This window comes from Fistularia commersonii, chromosome 16, assembly GCF_037954325.1.
Source record: "Fistularia commersonii isolate RoL2024-O1a breed Wild chromosome 16, RoL_Fcom_v1.0, whole genome shotgun sequence".
Lineage (NCBI taxonomy): Eukaryota > Metazoa > Chordata > Actinopteri > Syngnathiformes > Fistulariidae > Fistularia > Fistularia commersonii.
Window position 1 is genome coordinate 10130573 of NC_141299.1, and position 25374 is coordinate 10155946.

Genomic DNA, 25374 nt, shown 5'->3' on the forward strand with positions numbered 1-25374 from the left:
TTGTTTGACTTGAGACACAAACGGGAAAAGCTATGAGATAAAAGGAAAACATGATGGATACGATGACACTTAAAATCAGCCACAGAGACAGCTTTCCCTGTGTTTGGATTGTTTGAAAACTGTGCTTATAATTTGACTTTAAAACAGCAGTCTTTTCTCTAACAACTATTCAAGTTTCCTATTTGTCAGCAAAATGCATGAAGTCTGATAAATGAATTCACATAGAAGAAGCTTTATAAAATTCAACACAATATGCATCCATGACAAACCCTTCATTGTTTTTTCGTGGGCTCTTTCATCTTATTTTTGTCAACCATATGACAAATAATGACACAGCATAAATAAAGAAGAGCAAGACTGCACCTACAAGGAGTCATTTTCAGACTGCCATTCTATTCATGCTTCTGCTGTCTAACACACATTACAGTTTAAAAAAGAAGTGAAGACACTTGCTGTTGTATTTCAGCTTGTATTACACATCACGGTGAGACCATATATGTACATTAAACAAGAACTTACTATTTGAATGCTTTCTAAATAGCTTTGCTTACCATAAGAAATTAGCAAGCTTTTGTATTTTTCTCTTCATTGTCTGGATTAAGTCACTTACAGCTACAGTTTTACAAACTATTTTTCAACCCACTGCAGAATGCTGTTTTTTACAATTGTACTGAGTGAAGCCATACCACATAGTGCATCAGATCTACTTGATTTTATCAATTCCAGTCATTGTAGTGCAATAAGCTCAGATCAACTCTGTTATGCAGGGGTGGGCAACTATTTTACCATGGGCCATATGAGAAACCCAAATGCTGTTGAAGGGTAGAAACCAACAACAACAGAGAAGTAACACACTTGTATATCATGAACGTAACAAAATATTTTTTAATTCATGTGCGGGCCAGACGGGGATGCCCAAAATGGCCAAATGATAATGGCCCGGCTGTTATGGATCAGGATATTAAGTAAATCTCCCTCCATTGAGATTCTGGAAACCAAGATTGTAGGACGGTATCACCATCTCAAAGATAAAATTTCCACAAACTCTTAGCCAAATTTTTGTTAGCATTTCTTCACATTCTATGTGCACACTATGTCATCAGTCTCTGCTGGGTTTAAGTCTCTTTGTCTCTCTCTTGTTTTCTCTCTTCAGTTCTAGCAGCTGCCTGTATTTTCCACCCCTGGCAATTGCTGTATATGACAGCAACTGTGAAACAGATGCAGGTCTGGGAGTGATTGGAAGGAAATGATTCTGTCTGCTTGTCCTCCCGTCTCTCTCTTTAGCCCCTGGCACACTCTATCAACAAATGAGTGTTCAATCGGTATAAGCAGGCATGCCTATGCATGGATGCTTTCGTTTGGGCAAAAAAACTCACAAACAAAACATTTTCTATTTTTGTGCCCTTTGTCCTACAGTCAAATAACTCCCCAATTTTCCCATCATGTCAGTCTTTACTTCTCCTTTATCCCCCATTCTTTTATTCTTTTAGCATTTGTCGCTTTGAAACAAGCTCAGACACATTCAGACAGCACATGAAATAGTAATAGGCTGGTGAAATATTTAGGAAAAAAGGCTCATGAATATATGAAAAAACAAGTGTGGAGGAGGAGTGTCAGTTCTTCTTGCGGGTGTGTTAGCGTGTGTGTGTGCACACACATGCCTAGACTGAACTGAGCAGCAACATAGGTGCCAGCTCGTTGGGTGAGTGTAAGACTTGAGCATGGCAGGAAAAAATGGCAATGCAACTTATACTTCAGCCATTAGATAAGCTTCTAGCTATTTTTTTATGTTGTCATATTTTCACTTTATTTTAATCCATATTCACACTGGTGTTGTAATGCACGATTTATCTCGAAATTGACATGGAAGGGATGTCTGTCCATACACAAATGTCCAAATCAATCAGGATAGACGTTTAACAGAACTTTAGCAGAAAGTCTGTGTTATGTCTGTATAAAAGCCAATGCTTGAAGAAAGAAGATAGACGTCCAGAGAATTCCCAAGGAGGATGTGTTTGTTAATGATGTTTCTTTTATTTTACTTTTGCAAAAAAAGAGGAGAACAAATGCTTAAACTTACATTTAATCCCAATGAAACTATAGATGAGGTGAAAAATTGAAAAATTCCGACCCATTAATCATTAGGATAACATTCAAGAACTAACTAAAAGCAGGGACTGACACATACAGATACTTACTCATACAGCTCATTACAAGTTGAACTGAGAATTGATAATTGAGCATTTAAATTGCTAGATTCAGTTTAATCTGTTGATCAGATGATTTGACAGGGGATCAAGGTCCCTACATACATACATATATATACATATATATGTATATATAAACATACACATACATATATATACACATACTATACATACACACACATTACATGCATATATATACGGTAAATATGTATATACAGTTTTCTACATGTACATATATAGGGAATACACGCACGCACACACACACACACACATATACATATATATATATATATATATATATAAATATATATATATATAAATATATATATATATATATATATATATATATATATATATTCATATGATCTGACTCTTGATATGTTTCTGATGTGATAAAGCACATTCAACCAGTGATAGAAAACATTTGTGTTAGGTAAGAGATCAAAAGTTTTTTGCAATGCTGACTAATTGAAATTAGTTGCGAACGAAGACCATGACTATTGAATACCATCACTGAGTGCTTTCTTGACCTGTGATCAATATCTCAGTCCTGTCAACATTTAATTTGAGGACATTTTGGGACTTCTACTTATTGAAAACATGAAGGCAGTTTAGCAGGTTGACTGAAGGTCAGATCTTAAATAAATCTACATGTCATCTGCATACAAATTAAACTGATATTGTACCCAGTAGATGAGAAAGAGGGAGCATTGATGGAGCAATTCCTTGCGAAAATGTGTTTTTCAAATATCCTCCAGAAATCTTACAACCAGAGTAGCTAAAGGACAGGCAAAGTTTCATTTTCAATTCCCACTTAATTAAAGCAATGTGTAAAAATAAAAAGTGAAAGGAAAGTATATGTGCTCAGCATCTCAAAAGTAGATGGGAAATGTCTAGAGGTAATTACAATTGGAAGGGATCTTATGAGTGAAAATTTTAAGCAATACCTTTCATTGCACATCATATTTAATCCTGCAGCCGAAAGAGAGAAAGAGAACCTAACACTGGGATTTTGCCAAATGTTGTTGAAGTAGTCAACTATCGAGCTTTACAGTTATTGGCAGTATCTGCAGTTTAGGCCTGTGAGGGAACCCTACCTGGGAGGACTAATTGCCATGAATATGCTTTACTGTTCGTCTCATACTAGAATGAGTTGTTAAAGAAAGAATTGTTATTTTTTAAAAATCGCAATTTATAACACATTTTAATCTGCGGGCGGAGCCCTTGTTTTCTAGCGCAATGCATACTGAGTTGATGACACAAACTGGTTGCCTTGTGTTAACTTCAGCTTTCCGCTAGTACTTTTGCCCAGTACGGAATGGTATATTCAGTAATACTGTCACAATGTGCTGCTTTTGGGTGCAATTTCAGGTCTAAGGGAAACAGAGACTAATTTTTGTCTACATAGCTTTCCAAGGGACAAGACGAGAAGTAAGGAACGGGAAATTGCATGTGGACGTAGAGAAGTTCTTCAGGACCTGTAGCTGTGTTCTTGCCACTTCGCTATGGATGCATTGGATGCATTTAGCCAAGTCAAGTTGCTAAAAGACCTCATGGGTGCTGGTAGTTTTAAACAGAAACTGAAGCTAAATGCCGTGCCTATGGTTTTCTTTCAGAAGCATATGAAAGGTCCTTGGGAAACAAGTGAAGCCCGCTTGAAGAAACGCCGCAGGCAGGAAATGCTGGATGTTTTCCTACGAGGATGTCAACAACCCACGACTGCAAAAGCAGCATCTGATGACGAAAGACTAGCACAATCGCAGAGGAGTCTGACGATGAGTCACCCGGTCAGTTAATATAGCAGTCCGTAAATCTACAGTAAACACCTGATGACAAAAAGTGGAGCTCCACGCGCTATCTCCCTGTCGGCATAGCAACACATTTGCTGCACAAGTACCAGCGACTTTAGCCAACTCTTGTATCTTCACCTCTTTGTTCGTGTTCATTTTGAAGCTCATTTTTCCGCTTCAAATGGGAAGGATTGCACAGATAACATGTTTTTTCACCGTCTGATAAAATAAATGGGCCAAGCCACATGGCCTCACTATGGAGACAGCATTGTGACATAAACAACAATGGAGGCCAACAAATGAAAATGTTTTTTTTTTACAATTTTATAAAAGACAAAGATATGTTGACAGATTATTGGCGTTTTTATGTAGCTGGTACAAATATTGATCAAATAGGACAATAACGTCTGGGTAACCGGGGATGCCTTTAAGAAGGAGCAGGAAAGGTTCGAAATGAAGTAAAATTTTTCTGTTCTTCCATGATCATTCCATTTTGCAGACTTTTTACCTCAGTTCCCGGGTATTTTCATTCACTCGATTCTGACAGTGGAAAAAACAATTTTACATTTTTTTTAAACTGCACGTTGCAGGTTAAACTCTACTAAATTTGTATGTCATGGCACAAAAAAAAAAAAAAAAAAACGACACAAAAATGTATCTCCCTATTTTTTGCATTTGAGAAGACAAAGGATACAAGTTCAGCAAGATTTTCAGCAATCCCTCTGAAACAAACAAATTTATTTATTTAATTTCTTCTCATTCAAAAATGTTTCAGGAGGGAGTTTATGTCCGTCACCGTGTGTTCTTTTAATGTGTAGCAGCAGGTGATATTTAGAGAACGAGCAGATGTTTTTTTCAGTAAGGCTGTGGAAATTTAATTCCATACTTTTATGGCTGTCAAAATCATTGCATTGATAAAGCAGCTCATCTGAGAACATTAAATATCCAATTTCTAATAAGCTAAGGAAAGGTGCAAGTTTTTCATGGGTGCCATTTCTATGACAGCATTTACAGCACAAATCAATAGTGGTTTACTGTTTAACTGTCCTCCAGGGTACATTATGCATTACTGTTATCTATACTGCCTATGAATAAACTTTCCTCATCACATTTTGACTTTCTTCTTTTGGAGTTGCAGGTCTGCTCTCAATATCGCACAAACTCGTAAACAGTGAACAGTATGCACCTATTTGTTCTGAAATTTGCTAAATGAAAAAATATATAATGCACACAATAGCAACAGACCACAGCAGTTTTTTTTTTTCTTTTTTTATCCTCCTCATTGGCTCAGAGCAGCCTAAAGAAGAAATGCAGCTAAACAGTAATGACCAACCCTGATTCCTAAAGTAACAATCCAATTTTACAATCAATACACATGTTTTTTATGAGTCCCGAATATCAAAACCCACCCAAAATAGTGTGGAACAACAGTATGTGCTCAATAGTCTAAAGATACAAACTTGTTTGTAAGAAAAACTTATTTTTTCACAATGACATTGAAGTTCACTATCAACCATGAGGCAAAAGTTATGATCACAATAATTGTATTTGTCTATATGTATAGATATATATATATATACATTTTTTTTATTAAGTAGAGAAAAAGATTTAGATGTTTGTAGAGTTTATTTTTGTCTCCAAGGTATCCAATTTCCATTACTTAACCTGGACTCTACCATTCTATTTAGTTGCATGTCTGAACAAACCAAAAGACAGCATAGTCAAATGGAATGAGACAACCACAGAAAAACAAGAAAATCAAACTTCACTTTGAAAAGGCTAACCTCTCTCCTGATAGCACATGTCAAGAGGAGAAACTTTCGATGTGCATAAAAACATTTCTCAAATGTTTTGCTTGGTGGCTTGCTTGTTCATTTGCTTGTTTTCATAATTTTTATTTTTGAGTTTTTATATCGTACGATTGGCCAAAAGATGAATATGTGACCCTTAGTTAGGAATACATAACAGCAAAGGCTCAGGACAGTATATGTTGCTCCAGATTTTAGTAGATTGGGGACAGTGATGTGGTTTGACAGGCACTCTAAAGCAAATGAGTTGGTTCAAGAGGCGCACAGACACTGGAAGGGAGCCCAGACCTACAGGGATTTTGCACAACCACAGGAATCTTACTTTGAAAAGTGACTGACAGCAACTAATGTGTATGGTTTTAAGGGCTCTGGGAACAGACTGTGATGCAGCAGAGTCTGCCGAGGGCCTTGCAGATATAGCTGAATGATAAGGATGTCAAAACTTTTCATTGAAGCAGGGGAAATTAATAATTATACCCTGCTTAATATGTGGTCCATAGCACAAGGTGTGTTTATTTTTAAAAGTAGGGAATTAAAAGCATTCACCTGTGAACTCTGTGACTCCCTAGCAATCATACAAGCATTTTAACCGTATAAAAAAGGCACTGGGCGTCATTCCTGTCAAAAATGTGGTCTGCGAGATCTCGTTCATACAGAAATAGTGGGCATCAAGACTTTTATCTAGAGACTCTGCGTTAATCTTGTTGGATTAAATCCGATTCAAGGATAAGTGTGGGCTTCTGATAAAGCAGACATAATATTGTTTGCTGGTTTTGTGTCTGACGGGATGGTTTGACCTTAGTTGTGTGAGAGAGGAGGATACAGAGAAAAGGGTCAATGGGTAACTGAGACTCACTCTTGTTACTACTATCAATACACAACAAAGATGAGGAAATCTCGCTAGACGGTACAATTGAATAACTGAAACTGAAGCTTTGGGAAAATTTACACCTATCAAAGAATTCAGAGTTGCTTGTAAATGTGTACTTTCATATTAGGTGTGTTTAAGAATTAAATGGTTAGGATATTCTCAAGTGGGGGGGATGTCTGAGATGCTACTTTACCTCCCTTTTCAATTGCCATTGGAGGTCCGCTGCGGCTATTTAGGTAAAATTTACTTTAAAAAATTCAGATGCAGCTATTTTTCAATGTGCAATATGTTCTAAAGCCTTATCATACTGGCAATGCAAACTTGAAATGAAATATACGTTATGTCAATGTTGTACATGGCAAAGCAAACATCAAAAAAGGTCAGGCGGGACCTTAAATGGCCTCAGCCATCCAGCTCTTTTCGTTAAAGTCTGCGTTGTCGCTCATCAATCCACAGTAGCACTTTTGATTCACAAGTGTGTGTGGGTGGACAAATGTTTTAATGTGAACAGAGGAAAATGAAAAACATCCCTCAAGGATAATTTCACCAAAAATGAAGCCAAGTGAGGTATACCAAAGAAGCCAAAACATCATACTAGGGAAAGATGGTGCAACAAAGAACCTCACACAATACCTGGACCTCTGTACCACCTGCACTGTTGTGAGAATAATAGGGGACACAAAATATCATATAACCCGCTATACAATAGGACGAATTTTGTAAGTTGCTTTGGATAAAAGCGTCTGCCAAATGACTGTAATGTAATGTAAAAAATGTAATGAATACCAGTCACCAGATCATTTGCATGTGTACATTTGCATATGAACAATTCCACGTAAAACTCTTTGGCATGAATTTCCACATAATATACCCATGTCTTATGGAACATTTAGGTTCATGCACTTGGTTGGGCTGGCATTGCTCTGTAGATGGATAAAGACATTATGTTTAATCTTAGCTTTATTTGGCCGCTGAAATCCCAGAGAGATCTGTCTGGTCAAGGTAAACAGCAGATGAAGGGTCACACGCAGACAGACCCTTGGTTATGGGAATGTAATCTTTCATGGGTGCTGCTTGATGTCCTAATCATATAAATAAGATAGATTAGGCTGCTCAGCTGCAGCCCTTATCTGTATGGTAAATATATTCCTTAGTTTAGTGGTACAAGTAAAGATTTACAAAATTAGAAAAATTAAGATTATGCTGAGTTTATTACAATAAAAAAAATCTAATACTCTAAATAAAATGTGTGTTACAAAAGGAGTGACCATCCACAGTGTTCCTGGACACTCCTTCAGATGTTATGTAGTTGCTGTCCATTTGACTCCAGTACGGAAGGTCAAGAATGTTTATCTTTGTTGGCCTAACAAGAAATCTTCGGGCCGGGGGGCTCTCTTTTTGGACATTACAACAATATGTAAAACTATCAGCCCAAATACTACTGCTGTATAGACAGTTTTGGCCTGCAGGTTGCCTGTTGCCATAGGCAATGAACTTTCACAAAGACAGCAAAAACATACGACTTACAAGAAAGTTTATACGGATAAGATTCTACTCAATTCATGTCTAACAGTAATGCCTTGGTAGGTAAACACACATAAAAAAATCCAAATCTTTTCTTTTACATACAGCACTCCACTCCACTACAGATGGAGAAGAACCACATTGTAGAGGTAGAAGCTTTGTCAAATTCTTAACAGCCACAGAACCAAGCAAATCTTTGCCCCTCAGTCTTCAACAGTCAGTTTGTTGAGTTTGATAGCCGAATAAGCAACCGCTCAAACCAGAATTTAGTTGCATTTACAATTGAAATAACAAAAGTTGGGAAGAGGATCTCCGACAGTTGTTTTGTGTTTATGCACCCAACAGTTTGTCATGGTATCAAGCTTTTGGAAGATAGCGGGAGGTGAAGCACCACCTGGTAACTCCATAGCATTGGCAAATTTCGACGCACATCAACAATGACAGAGAAAACTGAAAGATGTATCAGGGGTGAATGTTTAAAAGTAATGGTCTTCAGATAGTAAATTTCTGAGGAAGGTATAGGCTTTGAAAAAAGAAAAAACATGTTGATCTATTGGGTTGTTTATAAGTGTAAATAATACAGAACTGCTTTGACCGACACCATTTACTAAGATCAATGGTGGACTTCATTGTCAGATCATGAGCGTCCCTAAGAATCCAGACTGTCAGTGATCACTATTACCGGGAGTGAGTTGGCTCAGGGAAACCCAAGGAAAGATGGAAGGAGCAATTTGGGTGACTCTGAGACCCAAATGATCCATGTGTGGCTGAGGTTTGTACAGAGATACCGAAGGCGCTTAACACTATGGGGCATTCTTGACAAAAACAACTTTTCAATGTTGCAGGGGGATCTGTGGCGGCGACCAGCGAACTATAGACCAGAGTAGTGGTCCTCATTTTTAAAAGGGGGGGCAAAGGCTGTCTTTTTACAACAGGAGGATCCCACTGCTGAATGCTATAGGGAAAAGTTACAACCAGTGACTTGAAAAGAGAGTAAATAGAGAGAGACCCATTGTCAAACCTTTCAATTAGGAGGAAAAATGTGGATTCTCTCCAGGTTGCAAACCCACATGGAGTCGACATGGAGTAAACATGGAGAAGGTGTTTGACTGTGTCCTACGGGGTATCCTGTGATTCTACGGAAGTATGGAGTTCTTGAGTTATTAGTTGAAGCCCTCTGGTGTCTGGTGTACAAACAGTGTGAGAGATGTGGCTCCATTCTACATATAACATCAGACAAGTTTTCAAGTGGCTGTTGGATACACAGATTCTTTGCATGATCTTTGTGAGCATCATTTTCAGATGGAGTCAGGCAAAGAAGAGTGTCTAATATGAGCACCTCAGGACAATGGCATGCTGTTGACCACACCACCATATGACCTCCAGCAGGAAGTGGGCTGGTTTGCTTCCAATAGAGAAGCCTTTGGGATGAGAGTCAGCAACGCCACATCACAAGTGTGAAAATAAGGTTTCAGATGCAAATGGATTAAAATGAGATTCCTCCACAGACTGTCTGGGCATAGCTTTAGAGAAATGGGAGGAGCAAAGATAGCCAGAGGCACTCTGGCTATGGTAAAGGTGCTGCTCCTATGTGTCACAAGTAGTGAGGTGAGGTGAGGTGAGGTGGTTCCAGGATCTAGTAAGAATGCTTCTTGGTTACCTCCAGTGGGATATTTTTCTGGGCACATCCACCTCATGGTTAACCTAGAACATGCTGGAGGCATTATATATCCCATCTGGCCCAGGAAACACCTTGATGTCCCCCACAGAGAGCTAGAGTGCATTGTTGGGTTTACTTCCTCAGTCTGCTACCACCATGACTTTGCCCAGGATAAGTAGTGGGACAATGATGATGATGATGAAAAATGAATGGTATTAATCACCTAATGCATGGATTACCTTCTCTAATTATATAAAAAACAATAACCCACAACTATATCTAACATTGTAAAACAGAATGATACATGATCATAAAGGTTTGTACCTCTTACAAATGTACTTATATGAAATGACTCAGAAGCACCCACTGAAAGGTGTTTTAAGAGTCTACAAAGGCAGCATTGAATACAACATTCCAAAGCAGAAAAATCCCTGTTGAGCCACTGTGTTTGCTGCTGGTTGGAACATTAGCCACTTGCTAACAAAGAAGACGCGTTTATACCATCAAACGGTAGATTCTGCGATATAGTGAGGCTGTGTGTGCCAAGAAAAGCAAGAGGTTGAGCGACATTTCAAAGAAAAACACTCCACCTGGGAAGGACATGGTCCCACGAGAGACAGTGAGGAAAGACTTTAGAGCAATGATTAAAACAATGAATTCCAGGTGTTTTGCAACTTAAAGCTTACAGAGTCAGAACCAGAATAAGTGTTTATGGCAGAGAGAAGTATATTTTGTGATTGCATTTTACTGTCTAACACTACTCTTACCTTCTTCAAAAGGCTCATACAAGAACTAAGATGAAATGATTTATACTGTTAATAACATATTTTTCTAAATAAGTTAACAATAAATTTCTATTTATTTTACTTTAAGCTTGCTCTTTGGGTCATCTGGGGGGCTGCTGCATTGTTGTTACTTGTCTTTTCACAATGTTATAGGGTCCCCTTTCAAATGTTGACTGAAATTAAATGTAAACAAGATTATGACAAAGGAAAGGAGAGGCAAACTTATCTATGTGAGAAAACAATCCCTTGTGTTGTCAAAAAGAACATTATTAAAGCCACAAATGCCACAACATGTTCAACAAAGCCTTGTAGCAACAACAAAGTTATATGCAGCATATGAGTGCCCACAAAAGACAATATCCATGCTACATTTGTCCATTCAACAAACAACAGTTTTAAAAACGGTGCTAACAAAGTGAATGAAAAAAGAGGTGATAGGTTTTAACCTAAATCATCCAAAAACCACACAAATAAAACTACACAGACAAGGGGAAAAATCCCAAACACTCTTATTAGTTCTGCCCTCATTAATGGAGCATGTGTGATTTCTGTGGCTACATATTTGGCATTTATTTGTTTACTTGGCAGGAAAAAGCAAGTGTTCCTCTTCTCAGAGGCAGAAAAAAAGTAAGCCCTCAACATGTACACAAGCAGTTTGCCCCAAAAAAACTGTTCTTCATTTCAACAGTTGCTTTATTGTCATGCATTTCTTTTCAAAGGACAGAGAAGCTAAATCACATTTTGCAAGCTGTTTTAGTAAAGATCTCTTGATAGGGCATCAACGATAGGATATTCATTCATCACTGATCAAACAAGTTTGTTCGTTCCTCGAGTCAGATTCATAGTATTTCCAATTTACAGTATAAATTGCCAGATCATCATCCTAGAGACTTCACCTGCTTAAACTCCAGGGGCTGGAGAAATGTATATGATCCAGGATGAAAATGTGCTTGTGTTTATTTCTTTTGCTCATCATATTTATGCCAAATATATGATTGATTGAGCCTGTAAGAGCATGAGTCATGGACCTGATCTGAGACAAAAAGGGCTATGAGCACAGGTTAGTCATTATAGACATCTGTCTTTAGTAAATAATGTGTTCATACATAGTAAATCCTTATACATGCACAAACACACAGCGGGGTGTGGCTGCCAATCAGGCGCATGTATGTTCACGGCAACAACAGAGGCTGAACTAGGAAATTATTTATTGTTATTATCGCTGGCACACAGTGCACACACACACAAGCGCACAAACTCTGTTTCCTCTTCTCTCGCGGAGTCAAACAGAAACTCATATGTACTTTTATAGCAACAAGACAAATACATCATCAAAACATAGAGCAAATAAACAAAAAAAGAAAGAAGTTCACTCAATAAATACCATACAAAATAAACATAGATGCATGTGTACACCAAAGCACACATTTTGATACCAAAAATATAAGACATTATTAAAAGTGAGTGTGTGCCCCAATTTAACAATAAACAGACATAAGTCCCATACACTAAAAATCCACAAACCAAACAACCACACACACACACAGACGCATCTCACCCATATACGCATACACATGCACAGTTCTGATAACACTTGCCACAAAAATCCAGTGAAACCAATTACAGCTTCACTCGCCTTGCAAATCAGCACTGAGTTTCAACTAGTTCCTCACACACAGTGAGGAGAACAAAGTCTGACATCTTCTTTGTTAAAAAATAATGCCTCCTGTGCCTTGGATGTATATTTTATCTATTTATACTGAAGCAACCTTCCTTATCGCTTTCAGAGGGACACAGAGTGGTTGAAAGAAAAACCTCTGTCCTCTCTGGCTGTCTGTCACTGGCAAGAAGCAAACCTCCAAGTTTGATTGACACCAGCAAGGAGGCACCAAGCCTGACGACTGAAGAGAGGTGGGTAATTTTACTGCAAAGTCACTCAAGTAACTGGAAGTGCCATAGTTCTGAACCTGGAGCATGACAGACATTCACTGCTGCTCGCTGACTTTATATGAGTAACAACCTTTGCATGAAAAGTACACATTTTTATATGAGCAATTTCCTGTTTTTAAGTCATTTGATTAGAAAGATAATGAAGCTTCGGGTTTAGTGTGTACAATGTGTGTACCTCAATGAAGACAACCTGTAGTGATCAAAGTTTGAAGCTAAACGTGAAGCGCGGCTTTGCATTTATATATATACCTTTTCATAATAAAAAAAGATGTTTTAAAACAAGTTTTATTTTTAATCATTAGAAACTAAAGTAATCTTACTTTTTTATCGTGCTTGCTCGCTCACTAAAAAAGCCAGCCCCCTCTCAAATGTCATTGTCAGGGAGGAAACTTACAATGCTCAAGCAAACAATTGGTAAATAAGACTATGGGATATCGAATACATTGAAGGAAAAAGAAGTGCTTCTGCAAAATGTTCATGTGAAAATGAGTAAAAGTGAGTGACAAAACCTCAGGCTCAGTTATGAATGACAGCATCAAATATGTAACAACACTTCCTTCGATGGACACGTTTCAACTCAGCAACAATGGACTCGTCATAGAGAACTGAGCATCAAGTGTATGACCTGGTTTTTGATTTCACATACAAATGAGGAACAATATTAGATGGTAACTCTCTCATGCTCTCTTGCTCTCTCTCTGTCCTATGTGTGAGTTTCTTCAACTCTATTTGGATTTCTTCCCGCAACTAGTATTTTATCAAAATAAATCAAATCATTTCAGTGAGATTCTCACTCCATTTGTCTTCTCAAGTATACTGACATCTTCAAATGATTGAAAAGTGATATTTGCAATTTTTCCCACAAAAGAACAATCAAGTGTATCCACATCAATTTCATACATTGACTTTACATTTTTATCCTAGTTGCTTGTATCTCACAGCCACTAAAAATTGAAGGCTGTGTTTAGAAGAACCGTAAGGCATACGGCGATGTGAAGTCATACACAGTAAACTGACAAAAATGAAAAACAACTAAAGCATCCTTGACATAATTTAAGAGACTGAATTTTAAGTATGTGTGGCAAACTAAATGTATAACATACTTTCAAAGCATTTTTTCTGTGTTACTGTGGGTAATTAGTGTACTTAATTATTGAGTAGGTATAAAGAAGGACAACAGAAAATTAATATTACAGTGGCTCTAGAGAGAAAGAAAGATGATGAAAGTAGGGGAAATTACATATTTCAAAATACTATGAAATTATGGGGAGGAATGGAAACATGCACACGCAACGCTACAAAAACATGTCCACACAGTCTATTACCCCCCCCAATCACACACACACACCATTCCTTGCACTCTCACACCTCTCAACAGATCACATTTCATCGAAACAGAAATAAAGATCCACTGGAACAGTGGTGCAGCAGAGGAAGAGGCAGAGAGAGAGAGAAATGGGAGAGAGACAGAGAGGGAAGATAGAGGCTATCGATCAGTTGGAGTTGGCTCAATCTGGGATTGAACTTTATCGCAAATGCAGAGCATAGCAGCGGGAAGTTCTCTGATACGTCTCTAAAGGAGAGAACAGAGAATTATTCACACTTTTTTCTTGCTGCGAATATCTCATTCATTTTCATTTCACTTTCCACCCCCGACCGTGCCTTTTTAAAGAATTCTCTCTTTTTTTTTTTTTTTTCTTTTCCGCACTCTTAAATCTTTTATATTCTTCCTTTGTTTTTCACTTCTCACTGTTTCTCTCAGCATTTCCCCCTCTCGTCTATTCCGGTGGCCAGCTGATTAGCATTATCTCTTTACGTGTAATTGATTCCCCTTGCTTTCCACTCTTGAAAATGGCATTCATAATTCCGAGTGATAGTTAGCTGGTATTCCAGCTAGTTGTCTGACTGGTTGGCTGGATGTTTGGCTGGAGGACTGCAAGGCAAAGTGGCTAATGACCCATTTGTAGCAGATACAAAGAGAATGACTACCAAATCTTATTATAGCAACCAGGCAGGGGTCTCTGTGAGGCGAGTGGCCTGTGCCAAACGCAGCCAAAACTGTCATTCATGCTTCGATGCTTTTAAGTGTGTAGATTTAACCTTTATATTACCCTGGCATGTAAATTAAGAGCAAATTCTCTTAGCTGATGAAGAGTAAAACAGAAGGAGGGAAGGGACGTCAAGAAGGAATTAAAGAGGAAGCACTCTGCACCCACAACCTTTCTTGGTTGTAATGGAAATGAATTAAGTGGAATTTAACTATCAATTAACTGTGTGTGTGTGTGTGTGTGTTTGTCCCAAATGAGTAGAAGAGCAGCTGACATACACACAAATTCTCTCTCCCTCTCTCTCTCACGCACACACAGGTAGCTGTTCTCAAACACATGGGCCCAAACACAAATGTGCGACACACACAACAGAGATGTTTTAAAACCAAGGAACTTCAACAAATTCACACAAGTACACAAGTTGAGGGGAGCAGCCAGGTAAGCACCTCGACAACATTTGTTTAAGCACCTCCTTGTAGCTGACAGAGATGAAGGTTATCTGTATGTGTGTGTGTGTGTGTGTGTGTGTGTGTGTGTGTGTGTCATTTGGAATACTAAGGTAACCTAACTACAAGAGAGAGGAGGTTGATGCAGGCTGATAAAACACAGACATAAACAAGTTAAGACAAAGAAACATGGTAGGAGAATCTGAAGTGTAATTAGGGCAGGATAAAACAAGATGTGAAGAGAAGCAGAAAGATTGACAGATGGAGAGACAGACAGACAGACGGACGGACGGACGGGCGGATGGTCGGACGGTCGGACGGATGGACAGACAAGCAAAGTAGACATAAGGAGGTACTTACCGGATGCCTGCCCTGAGGGTACATGATCCCAGGAGAGGAGAGGCTGCCAGTCCGTTTGATGGCCAGGTTAGTCCCCTGGCCCTCCACTCCTCTGCCCTCCACCGGTTACCCAGGTACACACAAACACACGCACAACCCTCCCCCCTCCCCCCCGACACACACACACACACTGACACACACTCAAACGCTCTCTCTCTCACACTCTCTGAGATTCCAGTCTTGGCTCTTTGGCTCTGTGGAGGGAAACAGTCCCAGAGTGTTCTTCTCTTCCAGTCACTCTGTCTTCTACAGCAAATTCTTGTTTACACACATCTGAAGAGCGTTCAGTCCGTCCGTTCGTTTATCCAACAGTGTCATGATAAAATGGAGCACCAGACTTTATTTTCTCTTCTTTCCTTTTTTTCTCAGTTAAACCGAAGTGTTCTTCTCTATATCTGTCCTCCACGACTCCTTCTCTCTTTCCTCACCCTGTGATCAGTCAAGGTCCAAACATAGTGACATGACACAGAGAATTTCATCAAGGCAGTTCCCCCTTCTTCTGCTCCTCCTCCTCGTCTTCTCTCCTAAGCTTGTGCCCCTTCACCAAGCCATCCAGTGGTGAAACGTACAAACATAAACACACACTCAACCTTGTTCTGATAGTCTTCTCCCCTGTTTTTTCCTCTTCTTCACCTTCTCTCTGACACAGTGAAGCCTCTGCCTTGACTGCTGCCACAGAAAAGAAGAGGAGGGATAAGAAGAGGAGGTGGTGTAGGAAGGAGGGAGGACGGGGGAGAGAAGAGAGAGTCAGAGCTTTGTTTTTAATATAAATGTGGAAAAAAAAAATGCAAGAGGAAAGCAGGAAAGAACAGCAGGTCAGTGGAGGATCCAGCGGGCTTTTCAGCAGCAAGCCCTAGACTGTAATATATTGTGCCTGTTGGCTTCAACACAAACACGACAGGCTGCTAAAGCTCCTCTTAAGGTGGAACTGAGGAGATGGAGGCAGTCAAACAGAGAGGGAGAGAGAGAGAGAGAGAGAGAGAGGGGCTTGGAGTGAGATGGGTCTCTCTTCAATTGTGGTCAGACAGACAAAGCAATCAGTCATGCACAAAGACTTGACTGATATGAATTGTGATTCACGCACACAGAAACACACAAATGCTCTGACACTCAGAGAAATTCATGACAGCTATCTGAACACACTGGTGATCTTGGTCAGACTCGCCCCCCTGTACGTAGGTACATTGGGGTAACTCATGGTGATAAGTTTATTACTCACTTTACAACTTCCATTAAAATGTGTCTTGGATGATTGGAAAACCATACTATTATGTTTAATCACATATAAATGTAGTTATAAACACGTCTAAGGTGCACCAAAGAGTAACCGGAGTCTGGTTGCATGAACCCACTGATATGGTTAGAGATGGCAGGTGATGAGTTAAATGAATGGCATTGTCAAACAACAAAATTCAATTCACAACTTATCTAAAGATTTCCATAAGTATCATTCGGGGGAAGGAAAAGTGCCGCTACTTAGTAACGTTAACTAGCTTTAGAAGCCTACAGGCAGAAAAGAGCCTGGAAAGATCATAACCCATAGTTAGTGTTTCAAGACCTTGAATTCAGGGCTGGTCAGTACAGTAGTGTATATCATGTACAATATTGTTTTCTTTAGTAAAAAATGTAACGCTTACATTTGTAGTCCATACAAATATACTGATCAAAAAATATTGATATAGTTTGTTTGTTTGTTTCCTTCAGAAAAATCAGGAAGATGTTCCGATAGAATCTGCAAAAACAAGTGTCAGCAAACCAATTATATTTTTTTTTATTTTCATCTACTAAATATAAGCCAATGACTGCAGTTGTGGAAAAAAAACTTAAAATCAACAAATGAATAAAATCTATAAACACAGAAGACCTGTTGAATTGCCAGAAACTAAATGAGGAGGAAATTTGTCATTTTCATATCAACTTTAAGATGTATATGTACAGGTTAAATACTGTAAGTGCTGGTGTGTCAAAATAATTTATATTCATATTATATTCATATTTACCTTTCAATCCTGAGTATAAATTGGGATACAGTATATAGAAAAGGTCTTTTAATCTTGTGAAATTCATTTTGTCATTCATCCCATGGTAAGAAACAATGCCATCAATCATATAGTTTGTGAAAGTACAGTAAGTCCAGCGTCAGTAGTCTCCCACCTCCAGACAACCTTCCGAAAACAAGTCGTATGCTGCCTGTGCCAGAGGCGATATGAATGTTTTACACCAAAGTTCAAATGCATCATATTTTGTCCAACCACCTACCTGCTCTGTAGATTTACAATCACTCAGACAGGCCAGGTTTCAATGGTCTTATAAATTGATATTGCATCATGACCTTAAAAAGGTTTCATATGTGCTCTTCTACCTGCTGTCGCCCAAAATACATTTGTTCTGTTTTGTTGGTTGTTTTGTTGCGTGTATTTTCTTTTTCTTTTAGTAATAAGACCATATGAAATCAATATTTCCCTCAGACAGTCCATCACTTGAGTGAATGTTTTTGAAATACATTGAAAGAAATGGCACTAAAGCTCATCGTGCAGCGACATCTTTATAGAAATATTACCGCAACAAACACTTAACACCAATGATGTCATCAAAATCAATAAATGAACAGTCCAGAGGATTACTGACACCAAATCCCTCAAACGCACAGCTAAAGGGTAATAAAAATGTCTGCCTTGTCTTCTTTTAACATGTTGGCTCCGTTACACATGTTATTTACAGGAGTGCCCAGAATGGACCCACTAAGACTTGGTATTTAAAGCCTCTCCATGTTCAGAACCCCAGTCTGGCCCGGCCGTCTTTTGGCACTGTTAATAATGACTTTATCCAGGGCAGCTCTGCCTTTGAACTTGATCAAACAGCCATTAATCCGACACTGTTGAATTGGACACAGTCAGTCTTGGCATCTGTGAGGGGTTTCCAGTAAGACAGAACTGCATTTGATAGCAAGCGGGTTAGCCAGGGGGCAGCCCTAAAGCCTCAATTAAGGTCACATACAGACATCCTATTATCCAGTTTAGTCTTACCATGCAGATCCCTTGAAGAAAACCTGATGCCACCTTTTATCGAACCTCATTTCTATTAATTAAGATTGCTTGAAGGATACGCAAGATGTCTTGCAGATAAACTTTGTCAAAACTTTTGTCTGGACATCAGAAGAGAAGACTATGTGAGGTTACTTGTAGATTATCTGGAATGCATCAGACTCTATAACAAATGGAGGGACAAAAGTTTGTATTTTAATGGGTCTGTGTGTTTTCTGGGTAACAAAGATCCACCGTTACAGTCCGGTGTTTTCCTTATTTCATTGTAATCCATCAATTAATGACATCATGAAATTATTCATTTTAGAGAGAGAATGATACAGAGAATAGGGTTAGATGGACGCGGTTGATTTGTTGTGGCGACCCTGAAGGAAGTAGCCAAAAGGAAGAAGACGATGAAAATATTTATTTTTAACTCTGAAAGAAATGCAATAGATAATGATCACAACATTTGAAAATTAATTCACCTTGAGAATTCAAGGTGAAAAGATAGAAAATAGTGGATATCAGAAAAATATGTGAAAAACTGAAACAGATTATAGACTTATACATAACTTGACTGACTTTTTTCTTATTAAGCAAAAAATGCACTACATTTTAATATGTTTATCATACTTCAACTTAAACTACTTCAAACTATTTTGGTGATAGTCACTTAGGATTGTTAGTCATTTAAGTCATTTTTAGCGAAATATTATCAGTCTTGAATAAAAAATTACACGTTGCACGCATGGAGATGTCTACGAGTTGAATATTTTAATATCACTAAATATGATAGGAGTTTTCTTAAGTACAGTTTATTTTTAGACACCCAGTTAATCTGGAAGTCAACTGTGACGATAAAAAGACATCGATTTAATGTCAAAAAGGCACCAAACACTATTGATTTATGTAAGAAATAGGCATAGAGCTGATGTGGAAACACCAACAAAATATTCACATGCAAGATTTCGAGCATGTCCCAAAGTGTTCTTTTATACGACGACAATTAGGATACCATGGATTTTTGGTTAGTTTAAGACAAAACTTTAAAAGCCACAGTGTCTGCTGCTGTCAGGACTATAAATTAACCAAACTTCCTCAACTGAGCGATCCTTCACATGATATGCAAACACACATATGTTCCACTGATATTTCCATGGTGATAAAATTAATCAAGTGATAAAATCATTTCAGTTCCTCGTTTATAAACTACCTTGTTTAGACAACCTGACCGAACCCCATCTTGACAACTTTGGAAACGCCGCATAGGTATTATTATTTCGTCTAATATTGGACACTTTCACACAGGGGTTTGTGGTGCAACTTTCAAACGGTCAGTCAAGATGTGGCCCTTTTTTGGGGCTTCTAGTCTGGCTCCACTGGTCAACCCCGGAGGTTGACGCTTTGTATTGACTTATCAGATGAGGAAAAGCACAGCTGTTTCTCATAACATTAACAATAGCTATGCTCTATTTCCGTATCTGCAAGCCGTGACGGTGGCTGTGTTGAGATTGTCAACCCACGCACCCACTCGTACTCTGAATAGCGACTAGAGGGCAAACAGCTGTTGGAACATTTCAGGCACTGTTTGGGTGTTAGACAGCTTCATTATTGTGCACCAGATATTGGTAATTGTTATCAATGTTGCAAAAAAACAAATCAGAAAAAAAAGAACATCTGCACCAAGTGAGTGACTCTAAAGGCACTCTTTGCTGTTTCTGGATACCAAGCAAGACTACAAATAGGATTATCCCATTAAAAACACTGGAAATAAAAATGAGCAGAAACACATTTGCAGGTGTCTCACAATCACCTCAATATTTCAGGAAACTTTTATCAACCCAAGCGAATGTTAGTTTAGAATAATACAGTATGTACTAGTCTTTTAAAACATTAATGGCAAATGAATGGAAAGCTGATCCTAAAATGTGGCGGTCAGTCATTTTGTCATTGTGGTAATGGCGGTTGGGGGCGTTTGGGCGCGCAAATAATTCCGATGAAGACATCACTGCAGCTGCATCTCAAACAGCTGGGGTGGATGTTGACCAATTTAAAAAAAAAATCGTGAAACTAGACAGAAAAAAATCTTGGGGACTTTAGGAGATGCTATTCATATCCTATTTTATTTATTTTTAGTGGAAACATTACTTGATTGAATCATGTCTCCAGCCTACAGTGTAAGTGAACTATCCTGCATGCAGTGCACTGATACTGAGGTCTTAGCCTGAGCTAACCTCCCATATGAGTCTCTGTCGCATGCGTTTAATCTCTACACAGAAAAGTTATGGATTATAGATAGCAGTTGACAGTTGTGCCTGTTGCACTCTGGGCCTGAATTTCCTCCCACTCACTTCTACATCTTTATTTACATATCATATGCCCCTCTGGTGCTGATCTACTGTCAACATTTCAGTAATTTCATTAAATGATACATTCTTAAGTGTTTATATGCATCCGCTTCAATTCAGGCTCTACTTACACTGTCTTCAATTTAAGTTTCATGAGTGGAAATTATTTTTGAAAAATAGATGTGATTGTTGGAGGATAACGTTCCTATTAAAAATGCCAGGCTAACTTATGGATGTAACCCAGTCCCTTACAGTTCCAAACTCTAAGCATATATATTCTACCACAGAAATCTGGGCACGATGGCAAGAGCTTTCTCACAAGAGGCAATAAGCTTGCCACCTCCTCTTTGTGATCGCTGTTATCCCTTATTCCAATATCAAAAACTCTCTTTGGTGGTAATGGGGTCCTGATTATCTTCTTGTAGCCCATAGTCTCTGTGGAAAACAAACTTCTGCACTTTAGTGAAGATTCACCAATTTCTCACACGCCCAACCAGCATCCAGCGCTCACATTGTCTATTATAATAAAAGATAAACAGATGGGAGATACACTTTAAGTCTCCACTAAATCAGCGTATTGGTTTTGGACCCAGCTCTTTTTCCTCATGATTCCTCATCATTTCTGTAGAGATGTCAGCCATGGTCGTTGCCATGACAGCCTGCCAACATCCAACGTTATCTTCAAAAGCATTCAGGGCCAACCTTTATATCTTGCTATTAAAGTGAATTAATAAATTACTTAAATAAGTAATTTAAGGTAAAAAGCTCACCAAAAAAACTTGGTAGTGGACCATTTAAACAAATACGACAAAGTAGGTGCATTTGGACAAATGGAAGTACCCAGTAAAACAAAACGTTTTCTTTTTTTACAGGCCACTGTAAGACAAATATTGTTTTGTGAGCATTTTAATTGTTTAGGATTCAACAGCTCTGGTGATTAATCCATGGAACAAGCCTTGTTGCGCGTTCCTTATTATATTTTAGCCGAGACCACTCTAGAGAGAATATAATAAAATTATGAATTTGAACATCACTATAATACAAGTTTATTCAACTTTAAGTATTTGATAAAAGGGGCTAGAGTAATTTCCAAAGGTTATCGGATGCTAGTTTGCACAAATTAGGACTGTGCAGCCGCAAAAACAGGATCCAGCCATCGCCACGTCAAGTCCATTAACTCCAAATCTGTGAACTGCAAATGCCAGGGGTTTTAAATGTAACAGGCTATCCCTAAAAACGTTATTCAAGCATCCCTCAGAACATAAAAGGGAAATGTCATTGCATGTAGTATCCATGACGGCATGTAGATTCAATAAATGATATTGTTTAAATCAAAAAAGCCATTTGGATGCCTCAGTTTACATTTCAAATTGTACCCATTTCAGAAAAGGACTTAATCTTGTGGAACAGTTTATTATTCAGGGAAGCTAGATTTGACCAGACCGGAAATTAGACTCTTCAAAACAGTTTTTCAGAAATATTTTTGAATATACAACATTAGCTGTGTTTTTCTTTTTTCCCTTCCATCTTTCTGTCTTGCTTTTTTTAAATTCCTGTCACTTCTGTGTGTTGGCTTAGCAGAGCTAATGTTAGCCAACTAACTCAGTTCAATAACTTGAATTCAGGAAAAACAATCAAAAATAGCAGTATTATTCAACAGCATGCTGCATGGAAGGACTTTTCCTGTTTTCTATTACTTTGACAGAAACTGAGTCATGATTAATACTGGATAATATATGCACGTACCCTAAATGTGGTGTTGTCACATGCTATCATGATTATAGTAACTAATCGGGATCGAGGATGACCTCCACGCGACAATTTTTATGTCAATGTACCAGCCCGCCCACCAAATCCTTGGAGTAACAGTGAGAATAAGGAAACCACATGCAGGAAGGCTTCAGCTCAAAGGTAGACTTCATTTGCATTTTTCTGGTGATAGTATAAATTAAATTAAAGACTAATAATTCAATACACACTGCCATTATATTTATTAAGAACGGTCTTGTTCTTCTTAGGACGAGAGCTTCTTCCATTTTGGCAACAATTTCCCAGTATTTTTTCCTCTTAACAGTTTGTCATTCATCCTATTTTATCACACACCAATGTCATTCGCACCGTCACTGGCATTCCCAATCTAGCTCTGTGCTAATCAGCATTATCTAATTATTCTAGAAAGGATTTTGGAGGTAATTATTCCCTAGAGTAGTCCCATGGGATTTCAGAGCTGAATGGGCAAGTATAGAAAAACAGGAGGAAAGTACGTGTCTAAGTTATAATTTTCAGAGGAACCAAGTGATAATGATCAATAAGGCTTTGTTTCTTCATGGCAATAGCTTGGGCGGTTCAGGGGCGTACATCCAAATAAAAAAATGTAATACAAATTGCCAACACTTGTGATATGTGAGCAAATATTACATTCAAATGCATTTTTGATACTGACAGAACACGGAAACGGCATTGGTTTCTACATTAGTTGAGATCGACGATGTGAACAAAAAAAGAAGACTGAACTTGAGTCGAACGGAGAGAATAGTAGAAATGTGTCGCGGAGACCGGGAAAAACTTTAGTTAAAATAGTTTTGAAAATAAAAAGGTAGCATTCAACCAAAATGTTACCAATCTCACAAAGAAATCTATTCCAATTATTCATGAAGGTTAGACAAAATAATAATTGGAAAAAAAAATCAAGCTACCTCATCCCAATTGCAGAAAATGACAGAAATGGCATTTAGAATATATTGGAAGGAATATGCCCTGTCGACCTCGGTCCTGGCGGAGAATACGAGATAAGGGGGGGGGGGGGGGGGTATTCAGCTTCTTCATGGACAGGAATTTTTTAGCAACTGAAGACAGAGAAGAACAGCCAAACGTGAACATGTCCCTGATTTCCATGCAGATGACACCTGCAGATAACCACAATCACTCAGAGAAAGGATAAACCACCATTCTGCAATCCCTATTATAATATAATATCCATTTACCCAAAGTATTCATTTACTTGTGGACCAGTGTACACGTTTGGTATTTTTATTTGACTGGATAAGACTAAGAATCCCTATTTGTGTACTTACGCAGGCAGGGAAGGTGGCTATCGGAGTGAGGAATAATAATGAGACAGCAAAAGAGGTTAATCTGGCTAATATTTAATTCATTCATATTAGAGGATGCATAAAGTAGCTACTGCTGCGATCCTAATAAAGGATTCATTTTCCTCTTGTGTGAGCTGCATAAAAGTGTGTGATGTGATGTGGGGGATCCTTAACTGCATAGTTCAGCCGCCTTTTTGCAATCCCTTGTCCTAAATTCTGGAGTGTTAAGTTAGCAAGGAAGTCAACAAGACTCAACCCCGATTGAAACACCACATGTGAGCGGTACAGCGGGATATTTGCATGAACTCGACCCCGACAACCTGGAACTTGTAGCCCGCATTCAGACCTGGTCACCTGTCAGTCAGGGGCCTTGTTCTTCCTACATCAACAGCAGGCTCCGAGGGCGAGGGGAATGTCGACTTTCATTCATACACGTCTCAATTTAGACGGCGAGTCTTCTCCCTGCGATTCCTTGGTTCCACCTTAAAACCTTTTCCTTGTTTCGGGGCTCTTTCCGAGCGCTGATTGGATAAATGATTCACGCTCGGACCAATTACCTTTCAGAAGCCCCCACGTTGGGTCGTGATGTCACGGGAACACCGGGCCAATCGCATCCGCCGGCTGGGTCTGAGCGGAAGGGGGAGGGGCGGAGGGAGCCTCTGGTCTGTGGGGATTGTGGGCATTGAAGTCCCAATTATTCTGCTGGTGCGCGTACATGGACGTGTATGCGCACGTGCACGCGCGCCGTCTGTCACGTCGCATACACGCCAAGCGAATTCCGCCGTTAATTTCAATCACGCCATTGCTGTGCGTGCAGTAAAGACTTGTCAGTGCAGAAAAAAGCATGATTTGATTTCTTTTTTTTTTTTTTCCTATTTTTAGGGACTTTTCTTATTGCACTTCAAACTTTACATGTCAGAGCTGCAGCATGAATGTGGACCTCTGGCCGGGGTCGCTTTCCATGTGGGATGTGGAAAGACTGGCTTTGGGATTTGAAATGTTGCATCCATTTTGTCATTTTTTTTTCCAATTTCCTCCTTTTACTTCCTTTCTGTTCTCCTTTTTATCTCGTCGCAACAAGTTCAACACGGCGGCTGGCCGGCCTCGGACGGCATTTCGACACATTGCAACCGCAGCGTAAATATAACCCTCGCACCGGCTCCCGTTTCAACCGTTGTCTTGTTTTTATTTCAGTTGATGATCTTTTTTTACCGTCACATTTATGAATGTGCTTTTAAATGCAACACGTCTGGTGTGGATTGACGTCCTCAGGTGAGTACGGTACAATCACCTGCAAGGTTCTGGTCTCAATAAATTTGACATTTCTCACAAGAATGTCATCGGAATTTGTTGTTGATACGAACGAGGCCGTGCGGTTGGGGAAGATGTATCGGAGGAAATCACACGAATGGATACTCGC

General features: G+C 38.9%; 1 protein-coding gene across 4 annotated transcripts in view; it reads right to left on the reverse strand.

Annotated features, from left to right (window-relative positions):
• tle2b (TLE family member 2, transcriptional corepressor b) overlaps positions 1–16338 on the reverse strand; it is an 85080-nt gene extending 68742 nt beyond the window's left edge. For 2 of the 4 annotated variants that reach the window (XM_086162465.1, XM_086162466.1), the window contains exon 1: positions 15450–16338. In XM_086162465.1, the coding sequence (XP_086018591.1) occupies positions 15450–15473 (24 nt within the window). In that variant the 5' untranslated portion in view covers positions 15474–16338. The remainder of the gene's footprint in view (positions 1–15449) is intronic. The other 2 variants (XM_086162464.1, XM_086162463.1) reach the window with 1 other exon arrangement.
• Between the last annotated feature and the right edge of the window lie 9036 nt (positions 16339–25374).